General features: G+C 49.1%; 1 protein-coding gene across 2 annotated transcripts in view; it reads left to right on the top strand.

Annotated features, from left to right (window-relative positions):
• Positions 1 to 13,985, top strand: part of LOC145361856 (diacylglycerol kinase beta-like) — a 93,917-nt gene that overhangs the window by 35,903 nt on the left and 44,029 nt on the right. For both annotated transcript variants that reach the window (XM_080217832.1, XM_080217833.1), the window contains exons 3-9: positions 1,345 to 1,421; positions 3,451 to 3,568; positions 5,163 to 5,276; positions 10,986 to 11,035; positions 11,637 to 11,711; positions 12,201 to 12,320; positions 12,692 to 12,809. In XM_080217832.1, the coding sequence (XP_080073958.1) occupies positions 1,345 to 1,421; positions 3,451 to 3,568; positions 5,163 to 5,276; positions 10,986 to 11,035; positions 11,637 to 11,711; positions 12,201 to 12,320; positions 12,692 to 12,809 (672 nt within the window). The remainder of the gene's footprint in view (positions 1 to 1,344; positions 1,422 to 3,450; positions 3,569 to 5,162; positions 5,277 to 10,985; positions 11,036 to 11,636; positions 11,712 to 12,200; positions 12,321 to 12,691; positions 12,810 to 13,985) is intronic.

Here is a 13,985-nt window from a genome sequence, read left to right as displayed (position 1 = left end):
AGGAGTGGCAGAGGCAGTACCCGATCCACAGCTGCTCTCCATTGCTGGGCTCTTGCAGTGCAATCCCTCACTCAGCCTCAGGCTGCATGCCCCGGCAGCTCGACGTTAGCAGCCCTGGGCCTACAGCCAAGCTGCTGTTCATGCCAATAAAATCAGACAGACCCAGGGCTAGAGAGGGGGAAAATCAGCTGGATTTCCACTCCTGACCAATGGTCATTGCAGCTTAATGTGGTAAAAATAAGTGTGTGTGAGAGAGAGAGAGAGAGAGAGTGTGTGTGTGTGTGTGTGCGTGCGCACGCGCACATGAGAGGGAGAGAGGGCGCGCGTGCGCGCGAGAGGGAGAGAGGGCACGCGTGCATGCGAGCGGACTGAGGACAGGATGCGTTGGCTCTGTGAGGTCTGGTGGGTAGCTGCCTTGCTGTGGAAGATGTGCAGGAAGTGCCCACTTGTCAGTGAAGGAACGGGACGTGCCTGAGTGATATGGATTCTGTTGCCATGGTACCAGCAGGACTGTGGCCATCATTGGTGCAGAGTATTTCGTTGCTCTTTAGATTTTCCTTTCAACTTTCCTCCATCTTCAGCCTCATTTATCGTTCAACTCATGATAAACAGAAAGAAAGGGAATCTTCTCCACTCCACAAATTTGCCCCATTCACAAGTTCCTGTCGGTTGCAGTATTCATTGTGGGATTTCTGGCCTGCTCCCACGGTCAGCAGTGACGGATAGTCAGCCTTTCAGTCTGTGCTGTTGTGTCTCAGACCCATGTGGATCTGGAATACTGTGTGTACAAACCCAAACCAGTATCAAACCTGGTGAAATATTTCCTCAAGATTGCTTTCTGGTTCGTCGAGAATCAAATATCCCCACCTCAAGCTTGCATCCCTCAATGCAGCATTGCTGCCTCACAGCGCCAGGCACCTGGGTTTGATTCCCGGCTTGGATCACTGTCTGCGGAGCCTGCACGTTCTCCCCGTGTCTGTGTGGGTTTCCTCCGGCTGTGCCGGTTTCCTCCTACAGTTCAAAAGATGTGCAAGTTAGGTGGATTGGCCATGCTAAATTGTCCCTTAGTGTCAGGAGGATGAGCAGGGTAAATATGAGCGGTTACAGGAATAGGACCTGGATGGGATTGTGGTCTGTGCAGACTCGATGGGCCGAAAGGCCTTCTGCACTGCAGGGATTCGATGATTCAATGCCTTTACACTTCATTGGTTTGGAATGAAAGCATTTCAATATTTGGATGGTTACGCTGCCCTTTTATGTCCCCCCCGTCCCCCCCTCCCCTCCCCCAAGTCAAGCATTCGTGAAAATCTCTCCTTCAACAAAAAAATGCTTTGTTTCTTCCAGATTCAACAAAAAAAGTGAAGGACGTTCTGGGCGAGTTTGAAGGAAATGGTCGTCTGTCCAAGTATAGCACTGAACAGGTGAGGCTGCTCTACCAGTGTTTTGCTGGCCAACATCAGAATGGGTGCGGAATGCCCTGGCCAAATGGGCAGCCAATGCTGTGCCCCAGTCACTCCGCGGGTACATGCCTTCGAGCCAGGGGTCATGACCAAATCTGGTGGAGGCCTCAGGCCTAAGGAGAGAGAAAGTCTAGGGGGCCAATTTTACCATCCCACACTCCACGAGAATTGGAATGGGCGATGGGCGGACCATGGAAAGGTCCGTTGACCTCGGGCAGCATTTTCCAGTTTCTGGGCGGGCAAGGCTGGAAAATCCCACCCCGAGAGTCACAATTCCACTCTGGCCCCGTGGGAAAATTCTCAGACACAGGGCAAGCCAGTCTGCTGCTCCCAAAGGAGACTTTGGATTGCCTGCGTTCCCGGAGGAATAACCGGTTCTTTTAGGCCTTTACCCGACACACAATGGCACTTACGCCACAGTCACATTTCCCAAGGAGGCCGCAGCAATGCCAACCTTGATGTGGAGAAAGTGGAGGGCTTGGGCACACGATCTACCCTCCGCCTACCCCGTGTCCTCCAGCACAACTGCACAGCCCATCCTTTGAGGGAGGCAAGATTCATTAATGCCCGTGCCCCTTTGCCAGCTTCGCTGCACATGTGCCTGTGGCGCGTCTGACTCTCAGACTTCTTCCTGTTGGGCCAGGGTGTGTTTTTGATACAAGACAGGAAAGAACATGACGAACATTTCACAGCGGCCATCACACAACATTTCAGGTCAGATTGCACTCTGAGCGGCTTCACTACAGTTAGAAAAACATTACCGACTTTTCAAAATGGCCACCACAAATGGTGCAATGCTATTTAAGTTGTCTGCTTGGAGCAAGTTGCAAGCTGAGGCGCTTCAATACAATTGTGGTTCTTGTAATCATAGAAACCCTACAGTGCAGAAAGAGGCCATTTGGCCCATCGAGTCTGCACCGACCACAATCCCACCCAGACCCAACCCCCATATCCCTACATATTTACCCATTAATCCCTTTACCCTACGCATCTCAGGACACTAAGGGGCAATTTATCATGGCCGATTAACCTAATTCACACGTCTTTGGACTGTGGGGGGAAACCGGAGCACCCGGAGGAAACCCACGCAGACACGAGGAGAATGTGCAAATTCCACACAGACGGTGACCCGAAGTGGGAATCGAACCCAGGACCCTGGAACTGTGAGGCAGCAGTGCTAACCCACTGTGCCACCGTGCTGTAATATTTACTGGACTATTCAATGTAAGTCACACAGCCCAAGGGGGTTCGATACACTTCCCCCTCCCCTCAGTTCACTCTGGCTCAAAGGTTTTAGACAGTGACCTTTCTCCCTTGCGCCTCTGCGCTAGCTGTCCCAAGCTTTAGTACATCCCTCAGCACGTAGCCCTGGGCTTTGGAATGTTCCAATCTGCAACCCTCTGTCAGGGACAACTCTTTGCACTGGAAGACAACAAGTGGGTGGCATGCTCGCACAGTTAGAGCAGCATGGTGGCATAGTTAGGGTGCCACATTGGCATAGTTAGAGTGGCACAGCAGTTAGCACTGCTGCCGCGCAGCGCCAGGGACCCGGGCTTGATTCCCGGCTTGGGTCACTGTTTGTGTGGAGTCTGCATGTTCTCCCCGTGTCTGCGTGGGTTTCCTCCGGGTGCTCTGGCTGCCTCCCACAGTCCAAAGATGTGCAGGTTAGGTGGATTTGCCATGCTAAATTTAGTGTCGGGGCACTAACTAGGGAAATGCATGGGGTGATGAGGATAGGGGCTGGGTGGGATTGTGGTCAGTACAAACTTAATGGGTCAAATGTCCTCTGTCTGCATTGTAGGGATTCTATGATTCTGTGATTTTGTGATGTGAAAGTAATAAATCAATTCCTCCCTTTCACCGTCGCTGCCGCTAAAGATTCCTGATGGTTCAGTCTGTCCGCGGGATTGGACTTTCCCATTTAAAGATTCCCGATGTAAGAGGTGACTTGTTTTTTTTTAACTCTAGCTGTTTTTCCCTCTGCTTACAGCACATCGATTTTGAAGGGTTTCGAACTCTGATGAAGATCTATTTGGACGTGGAAGACATTCCGGATCAGTTTTGTCAGCACCTCTTCTGGTCCTTTCAAACAAAGCCAAGCGAGAAAGGTGAGGGGTCAAACTGTGCCAGGAAGGGCTGCTTATCTATTGGTGTACAGGATGGGCCTAGGATAGGCTCCACTCACTCTGTGAATGTGTTAGGCATCATAGCTCAAATAGTGCATTTCCAGCAGCTTGACACCAACCCCATTCTGTCCTTGATTGTTCAATATTTCTCCCCTCCCACCTCTCCCTCAAGTGGCTAGATTGATCCAGAACTGGCTTGGTTATAGAAGACAGAGAGTAGCAGTGGAAGGATGTTTTTCAGAATGGAGATCCGTAGCAAGTGGTGTTCCGCAGGGATCAGTGCTCGGACTTCTATTGTCGTACATATAAATGATCCGGAGGAAAATGTAGGTAGCCTGATTAGTAAGTTTGCGGATAACACAAAGATTGTTGGAGTTGCTGACAGTGCTACGGATGGTCAGAGGATACAACAGGATGTAGGTAGATTGGAGACGTGGGCACAGAAATGGCAATTTGAGTTTAATACAGTCAGTTGTGAAGTGATGGTGTGAATATTACAGTAAATGGCAGAACACTTAGGAACATTAATATACAGAGGGATCTGGGCTTGCAGATCCACAGTTCCCTCAAAGTGGCAACACCAGTGGCCAAGGTGATTAAGAAGGCATATGGCATGCTCGCCTTCATCAGCCAGGTACAAGAGTTGGGAAATCATGTTGCAGTGATATATAACCTTGGTTAGGCTGCATTTGGAATATTGAATGCCATTCTGGTCACCACACTCCCAGAAGGATGTGGAAGCTTTGGGGAGAGTGCAGAGAAGGTTTACCAGGATGTTCCCTGGTCTCGAGGGTGTTGGCAGTGAGGAGAGGTTGGATAAACTGGGATTGTTTTCACTGGAAAGACAGAGGCTGAGGGGAGACCTGGTCTACAAAATGATCAGAGACAGGGGGGATAGTCAGAGACTTTTTCCTCAGGGTGGAAGTGTCAATTACACGGGGGGGGGGGCACAGGTTCCAGGTGAGAGGGGGACAGTTTAAGGGAGATGTGCGGGAGAGGTTTTTCACACAGAGAGGGGTGGGTGTCTGGAACATGCTGCCAGAGGCGGGGGTGGAAGCAGGGACATTAACAACATTTAAGAGGCATCTGGATGGGTACATGAATAGGGAGGGAATAGAGGGATACGGACCGAGTAAGGGCAGAAGGGTTTTTTGTTGAGTTAGGATACCATGGTCGGCATGCTCTTGAAGGGCTGAAGGGCCTGTTCCTGTGCTGTGCTTTCCTTGTTTTTTCTTTGTCTCGCTCTGACCTTTCCTCTGTCTCTCTCTCTGACTCTCTCTCTCTTTCCCCCTCTGTCTGCCTCCCGCTCTCTCTCTCTGCCTCCCCCTCTCTCCCTCTCTCTCTCTCTCTCTCTCTCTCTCTGCCTCTCTCTCTCTCTCTCTCTGCCTCCCTCGCTCTCTCTGCCTCCCTCCCCCCCTCTCTCTCTGCCTCCCTCTTTTTGTTGCTCTTTGCTCTAATTCTCAGCTGTCCTCACTGCCGTGGTGAACTTGCCACAGTCTCTGTCCAGGAACCGATCCTTGCTGCTGTGAGCTTTGACATAAAGTGTGATTAATGATTTCTTGCCTTCTTTTGGCAGACACTCAGATCTCCAACACGATAGATGCAAATGTGCCAGAGGTGGTCTTTGTGAAGGATGTTGTCTGTTACCTCTCCTTCCTGGAAGGAGGCCAACCTGAAGATAAACTCAAATGTGAGTTCCGGAATAGATCAAAGGGGTTTTTGGAAATTTAGGAAATCCATCAAAAGGGACCTGTCGAAACTTACTCAGGATTTATTCAACGTTCTGTCGCTGGATCCACAGGAGAGAAAATCCTGCCAAGGCCGATCCAGAATTTGGTTCCAGCTGATAAATAAGTTGCACATTCTATAATACTGAGGTCCCAATATTCAGGTTCCAAAGATGATTGCATTTTGGCAATGTCCGTGTAAGTTTTGGGTAAATGACGGGACCTCCTCTACAGTGTCTCCGAACACTGAGATTGAATGATTTGAATGTTAGAAATCAAAGGAAGGCCAGATTGTTTTCCTGCAAGATATTTATCCTCAGTGACAATGGCAGCAGTCTCTGAGCTTACAGTGAGTGGACTCTGTGTCTCCCAAAGTTCCAGAAAAGTGTTGTTGGATGTTCGCAGGTGGGTCCTTCTCCCTTGGACGTTCAGCACGCGACGTGTTTCTCAGACAGACTGGTGCCCTGGTATCTGCTCAGCACTGGGTACATCTAAACAGGTTACAGAGTAGGCACATTGCACCTGGGCAGATTCCCTTTCCCTCAAGAGTTCAACACATGACTGACTCATGTCCGTGCTTCTTCTTCATCTACATGAGACATCAGCGCACCCCATAGAATCATAGAATCCTACAGTGCGGAAGGAGGCCATTTGGCCCATTGAGGCTGCTCCAATAACAATCCCATCCAGACCCTATCCCCATAACCCCAAATATTTCCCCTGCTAATCCCCCTGACATTAGGGGCAATTTAGCATGGCCAATCAACCTAAGCCAGACATCTTTGGACACTAAGGGGCAATTTAGCATGGCAAATTCACCTAACCTACACATCTTTGGACACTAAGGGGCAATTTAGCATGGCCAATTCACCTAACCTACACATCTTTGAACACTAAGGGGCAATTTAGCATGGCCAATCCACCTGCACATCTTTGGGCTGTGGGAGGAAACCCACACAGACATGGGGAGAACGTGCAAATCTGCACAGACAGTGACCCAAGCCGGGAATCCTGCGGGTGCCCTAGTTTCCTCCCACAGTCCAAAGATGTGCAGATTAGATGGGTTGGCCATGCTAAATTGCCCCTTAGTGTCAGGGGGATTAGCAGGGTAAATACATAGGGTTATGAGGATAGGGTGTGGGTGGGATTGTGGTTGGTACAGACTTGATGGACTTAATGGCCCCCTTCTGCACCGTAGGGATTCTATGATTCCATTAATTTTATGACTGCGTTGTTTGGAGAAAAACTGGTTGGCAGTGAGGTGACGGGAGCTGTTTTGTTTTCAGGTTGAGCTACTGTTTACCTTAGTTTTTGAAGGGACAACCAGCTGAAAAGCAGTGTTTCTCTATTTCCCTGTTTTATTTGGAAATTCTGCTGGTTATCTGAAAATAAGGTCTCACCTTTCAACAAAGAACAGCACAGCACAGGAAACAGGCCCTTCAACCCTGCAAGCCCGCGCTGCCCATTTTAACACTCAGTGAGTGCCTTATTCAAGTCTTTCATCGATCATGGACGATTTTTGTCTGCCTCTAGTGGAACTCCACAATAAAGGGGGTGGAAATTTAGGGAATTATATGTGTACCAGATTAAGGGAGATTCAACTCTGGTGTCAATAAATTGTCCCAATCAGCCTAAAAAGCACGTTTTTGGGGTGTGGGAGGAAACCGGAGCACCTGGAGAAAACCCACGCAAGCACGGGGAGAATGTGCAAACTCCCACAGACACTGAACCAAGCCGGAGATCCAACCCAGGTCCCTGTATCTGCACAGCAAACAGTGATAGTCACTGAGCTGTCGTGTTGCCCGTCAGATGGTCCAGTTTAAGCGTACACTAACAACGTGAAGCACTAGGCAACTCTTGAAGCAACATCCAAGAGCAGCCCTTGCATGACCCACCGCGTGTATGCCCCTTGTTGGGCAACAAGGCGGACCGGGACTTTCTGAAGGGGAGAATCTGCTGTCGGTGGTTTGTCCAGAGTCTCTCCCTGGGGTTCTGAGTCGATCAAGAGAACTGCAGAATTCATCTAAAGGACTCAATTCCAGTAGCATGTGAGCATTAGTCTTTGCTGTGTTGAACTTGTTTAAAGGGTTTTGTTTATGGGATTGATTTGATTGGAACATCTTAGATATGTTTGCAAAGGCTTACACATAGAATCACAGAATCCTTACAGTGCAGAAGGAGGCCATTCAGCCCATCAAGTCTGCACCAACAACAATCCCACCCAGGCCTTATCCCTTCAAACCCACATATTACCCTGCCAATCCCCCTGACACCAAGGGACAATTTAGCATGGCCAATCAACTTGACCCACACATCTTTGGACTGTGTGAGGAAACCAGAGCACCCAGAGGAAAGACACGGGGAGAATGTGCAAACTCCACACAGACAGTGACCCAAGGCCGGGATTGAATCTGGATCCCTGGTGCTGTGAGGCAGCAGTGCCAACCACTGTGCCACCCAGAGTCCATATTATCATGGATGTTTTGCTTTTGGTTGTAATTGATCAAAGTTTGTGCTAATTTTCTGATTATACATGTAAACTACATTCTTAAAAAAAACTTTGTTTTAAAAAAACTCCCTAGTGGGTCATTTGAGTCATACCAGAAGTGAAACGTACCATGCTTATCCTAGCCAAATTCAAGATGCCAAACTTATGAACCAGTTGGCTCTATAAAACACGTTGGAGTTGCGAACCTGAACCATAACACAGTCATAGCTAGGGTATAGAGAAAGATCAACTTAATATATGGTCGGTCCATCCAAAGCAGGGAAGAAGCTGTTCTTGAGTCAGTTGGTATGTGAGCCTCAGACTTTTGTATCTCTTTCCTGACAGAAGAAGGTGAAAGAGAGAATGTCCGGGGTGTGTGGGGTCCTTGATTATGCCGGCTGCTTTTCCAAGGCAGCGGGAAGTGTAGGCAGAGTCAATGAATGGGAGGCTGGTTTGTGTGATGGACTGGGCTGCATTCACAACCCTTTGTAGTTCCTTGTGGTCTTGGTCAGAGCAGGAGCCCATACCAAGCTGTGATAAAACCAGAAAGAATGCTTTCTATGGTACATCTGTAAAGGTTGGTGAGAGTCGTAGCTGACATGCCAAATTTCCTTAGGCTCCTGAGAAAGTAGAGGCGTTGGTGGGGCTTTCTTAACTATAGTGTCAGTGTGGTGGGACCAGGACAGGTTGTTGGTGATCTGGACACCTAAAAACTTGAAGCTCTCGACCCTTTCTACTTCATCCCTGTTGATGTAGACAGGGGCATGTTCTCCTTTACGCTTCCTGAAGTCGATGACAATCTCCTTTGTTTTGAGGGAGAGATTATTGTCACCGCACCAGTTCACCAGACTCTCTATCTCATTCCTGTAACTCTGTCATTGTTTGAGATCCGACCCAATACGGTGATGTCATCAGCAAACCCGAAAATCGAATTGGAGGGGAATTTGGCCGCACAGTCAGAGGTGTATAAGGAGTATAGTAGGGGGCTGAGAACACAGCCTTGTGGAGCACCGGTGTTGAGGATAATCGTGAAGGAAGTGTTGTTGCCTATTGGACCCTCCTTATCTGGCAACTTTGATTATTTGTCACTTATATAAATGACATAGATGACTATGTGGGGGTAGGATTTGTAAGTTTGTCGATGACACAAAAATTGGCTGGGTGGTTAACCCCTGAGGCGGAGTGTCTTGGGCGACAAGAAGATATAGACGGAATGGTCAAATGGACAGATAAGTGGCAGGTGGAATTTAATCCTGAAAAGTGTGTACTTTGGTTGTGGGTTGAAGATACATTAAAAAAAGATAAACTGGGTGGATTTTATTTAGTTTGACAAGGAAGTATTCAATGAAGGACATGACACTCGGAAGTTCTGTGGAACAAAGGGACCTTGGTGTGTTTGTCCACAGATCTCTGAAGGCGCAGAGGGGCATGTTAGTAGGGTGGTGAAAAAGGCATATGAGACACTTCATCAACTGAGGCACAGATTACAAAAGCAGGGAAGTCATGTTGGAGTTGTATAGAATTTCGGTGAGGCCACAGTTGGAATACATTGTGCAGTTCTGGTCACCACATTATAGGAAGGATGTGATTGTATTGGAGGCGGTGCAGAGGAGATTCACCAGGATGCTGCCTGGGATGGAGCAGTTAAGTTATGAAGAGAGGTTGGATAGGTTTGGGTTGTTTTCTCTGGAGCAGAGAAGGCTGAGGGGGACCTGATCGAGGTGTATAAGAGTATGAGAGACAGAGTGGATAAGGAGCAGCTTTTCCCCCTTAGTTGAAGGGTAGTCATGAGGGTTCAAGGTGAGGGGGTGGGGGGTTTAGGGGTGATGTGAGGGAAAAATTTTTTTACCCAGAGGGTGGTGAGGGCCTGGAATGCGCTGCCTGGGAGGGTGGGGGAGGCCTCACATCCTTTAAAAACTACCTGGATGAGCACTTGGCACATCATAACATTCAGGGCTATGGGCCAGGAGATGGGATTGGGTGGGAGTTCAGATGTTTCTCCCGTGTTGGTGCAAATGCGATGGGCTGAAGGGCCTCTTCTGCACTGTATGATTCTATGAACTACATCTGATCCCTTTCAACTATGTTGATCAGCATCACATACTCTGGTCACCTCACACCCACATCGCTGACACAGCACAGATTAAAGTTTGATCTGCAAACATTTCTGGTTGTGTTCTAATCCAGATCAGAAACTCCAGGGTGTTTTATGAAGTCATATGTTTAGCAATTTGAATTTGGCTAGGATAAGCATGAGATGGTTCACTCCAGGTATGACTCAAGTGACCCACTGGGGAGCTTTTATCAAACAAAGTTTATTTAAGAACACAGTTAACATATAATAAAACAATTAGCGATATATTTTACCAATTACAGACAAGAATAAAAACAACCATGATATTGTATAAACCTTAACAGCAAAGAATATAGTTCCAATCAAACAGACATCTCTACAAACATACACCCTGTTCTAGGCTTAGCACAGAAAGCAAGTCTGCTCACGTGATGCTGGACTTTGCAGCTTTGCCACACCTGCTGTGAATCAGTCCTTTGGATGGAGAATTGAAACTCTGACTCCCCCGTCCTGGAGGTTCCAGCACACCTCGAGGTAGAGATAGAGCCACTGCTGGCCACTAGCTTCCTGCTAGCAAACCACCGACAGCGGAATTTTCACTCCAGAAAGAGAAGCTGGAAAGACTGCTTCCGGTCTGCAGCCCAAACAGCCTCTAACCAGCCAGCAGAATTTCCAACAGCGGGGAGAGAGAGACACAAACACTGTTTGGAGCCCAAACAGCTTCTGCCAAATTGACCAAACCCTTAAATTTTCCCTTTGTCAACAAAACGATCCCCCTGACAGTCAATCATTCTTCCCTCACTCCCACCCCAACAATTCCAAAACTCCAGGACACTACGTTAGGCCCAGACTAAAACTAAACAAAAGACCCATTATATTGCTTCAGCCACAATAAAGGGACACCAGCTCAGGCCCAGAACAACAAAATATGCAGGCCTGTTAACAAACTGCAGAAAAGATTATTAAAAATTAATGTTTTAAAGGCACAGTAGTATGCCTCAGGGAAGCAAACGTAACTGGGAGCTAAGGATGAATTTGAAGGAGGTGATGTGTCCTTTCAATAAAAACCTGAGCCTAATATGTTTAATTTCTTTCTGTTTCCCTAAACAGTTACGTTTAAGTTATATGACACCGATGCAAATGGACTCTTGGACAGTTCGGTGAGTTTATTTGTCTGTTCAGGACTATCGGTACACCTCACATCTCCGATATAATTTGCTGTTGTGTCTATACTGGATTTGGGAAGTGCTAACAATCACTCTGGATTCTAGCCAATGGCATCTGTTGGCATGCTGTAGCTGCGGCAGGATGGTTAGCACCACTGCCTCACAGCGCCAGGGACCCGGGTTCGATTCCTGGCTTGGATCACCGTCTGTGTGGAGTCTACATGTTCTCCCTGTGTCGGCGTGGGTTTCCTCCAGGTACTCCCTGTGTCGGCGTGGGTTTCCTCCAGGTACTCCGGTTTCCTCCCACAATCCAAAAGATGTGCAAGTTAGGTGGATTGGACATGCTATTATTGCCTCTCAATGTTGGAGGGGGGGATCAGCAGGGTAAATATATGGGGTTATGGGGATAGGGCCTGGGTGGGATTGTGGTCGGCGCAGACTCGATGGGCCAAATAGCCATCTTCTGCCCTGTAGGTATCCTATGATTGTATTCTGTGAAAATGTTTCTGGTGACGCACTGTGAAATTGCCCAGAGAGATGGCTACTCGATGCTTCCTTATTGCAGTGTCTAACCTGCTGCTCCTTCTGTCCTCAGGAAGTGGATCGGATAATCACCCAAATGATGCACGTGGCAAAGTATTTGGATTGGGATGTGACGGAACTGGAACCTGTGAGTAGCTGACTTGACAATGGTGTTCACTCTCGGTAACCCCATGGTGAAACTCACACACCGCATCCAAATAGTGAAAGCAGGAACTCCATTGGCTGTGTAGGCCTTGCTGTCCTTCCTCCTTTCCCTCGCACTCTCACACTCTCTCCCTGACACTGAGCTGATGCTGACACTGTGAGCAGACGCTCGATGTGAGATGGAGCTGCGCACTCTCACACTCTCTCCCTGACACTGTGAGCAGACGCTCGATGTGAGATGGAGCTGCGCACTCTCACACTCTCTCCCTGACACTGTGAGCAGACGCTCGATGTGAGATGGAGCTGCGCACTCTCACACTCTCTCCCTGACACTGTGAGCAGACGCTCGATGTGAGATGGAGCTGCGCACTCTCACACTCTCTCCCTGACACTGTGAGCAGACGCTCGATGTGAGTTGGCGCTGCGCACTCTCACACGCCTAACGTTCACATTGCTCCTATGCTCCATCCAGATACTCCAGGAGATGATGAGTGAGATTGACTATGATGGGAACGGCACCGTTTCATTGGACGAATGGATCAAAGGCGGGATGACAACCGCTCCATTATTGGTTCTCCTTGGATTGGAGGCTGTAAGTAACCAATCAGCTCAGCACGTTGAGGGAACTGCTGTTTGCAAAGTGTGTCCCCTCCATCTCTCTCGCTCGCGCCCTCTCTCGCTCGCGCCCTCTCTCTCTTTCTCTCGCACCCTCTCTCTCTCTCGCACACCCTCTCTCGCGCACACATGCATGCATTCTCCCTCCTCCTCTCTGTCCCTATCTCACTCTCTGTCCCTCTGTCAAACCATCTGTCTCTCTCTTAAACACACACATGCATACACATTCTCTCTCTCCCTCAACACCCACGTACAGCGCTGTGTAGCAGAATCAATCGCTTTTCCTGCGAGTGACCTTTCAGATTCTCGCACGTGCTGCTTCACCTACTTTTTCTCTTTTTTCTGTAGAGTTTGAAGGATGATGGGCAGCACATCTGGCGACTGAAGCACTTTAATCGACCGGTGTACTGTAACATGTGCCAGAACATGTTGCTGGGAATCAGGAAGCAAGGACTGTGTTGTACTTGTAAGTGCTTTGCTCTGGATTATCTCTGAAATCCTTTGATATGTTTCCTTCCAGCGAGATGCTTGGTTGCAGTATCTCTATTTGTCAACCCGTTCTTTGCTAACCATCCTGTCACATGTTGTTAGTTTACAAAAGGCTCAGAGACTCTGTCCTTCAGCTCACATCATGAGTCCAGTTGGAACAGAATCCACCAATTCTGAGCAAGACGTTAAACTGGAATCAAGATGCCCTGGAACCATCAGACTCCTAACAGTGCAGAAGGAGGCCATTTGGCCCATTAAGTCTGCACCAACTCCCACAAAGAACATCTTGCCCAAGCCCTCCCCTTCTGCCAATCCCCATAACGCCATACATTTAGCATGGCCAATCCACATGGCCTACACATCTTTGGACACTACACACTCTCTCTCTCTCACTCTCTTACACACATTCTCACTCTCTCTCACACACACACTCACTGTCTCTCACTCTCTTTCTCTCACACACACACACTCTCTGTGTGTGTGTGTGTGTGTGTGTGTGTGTGTGTCTCTCTCTCTCTCTCTCTCTCTCTCACTCACACACACACACACTCTCTCTCTCTCTCTCTCTCTCTCTGTCACACACACACACACTCACTCACTCTCTCTCTCTCTCACACACACACTCACTCTCTCTCTCTCTCTCACACACACACACACACACACACACTCTCTCTCTCTCTCTCTCACACACACACACACACACACACACACACACACACAGACACACTCTCTCTCTCTCTCTCTCTCACTCACACACACACACACCCTCGCGCACGCGCTCTCTCTCTCGCGCACGCGCTCTCTCTCTCGCGCACGCGCTCTCTCTCTCGCGCACGCGCTCTCTCGCTCGCGCACGCGCTCTCTCGCTCGCGCACGCGCTCTCTCTCTCGCGCACGCGCTCTCTCTCTCTCGCGCACGCGCTCTCTCTCTCTCGCGCACGCGCTCTCTCTCTCTCGCGCACGCGCTCTCTCTCTCGCGCACGCGCTCTCTCTCTCGCGCACGCGCTCTCTCTCTCTCGCGCACGCGCTCTCTCTCTCTCGCGCACGCTCTCTCTCTCTCGCGCACGCTCTCTCTCTCTCGCGCACGCTCTCTCTCTCTCTCTCGCGCACGCGCTCTCTCTCTCTCGCGCACGCGCTCTCTCTCTCTCCCTCGC

Source organism: Carcharhinus amblyrhynchos, chromosome X (genome assembly GCF_965287045.1).
Source record: "Carcharhinus amblyrhynchos chromosome X, sCarAmb.v2.hapA, whole genome shotgun sequence".
NCBI classification, from domain to species: Eukaryota; Metazoa; Chordata; class Chondrichthyes; order Carcharhiniformes; family Carcharhinidae; genus Carcharhinus; species Carcharhinus amblyrhynchos.
The sequence above is the reverse complement of the archived record's forward strand: the minus strand, read 5'-3'. Positions and strand labels throughout refer to the sequence as shown.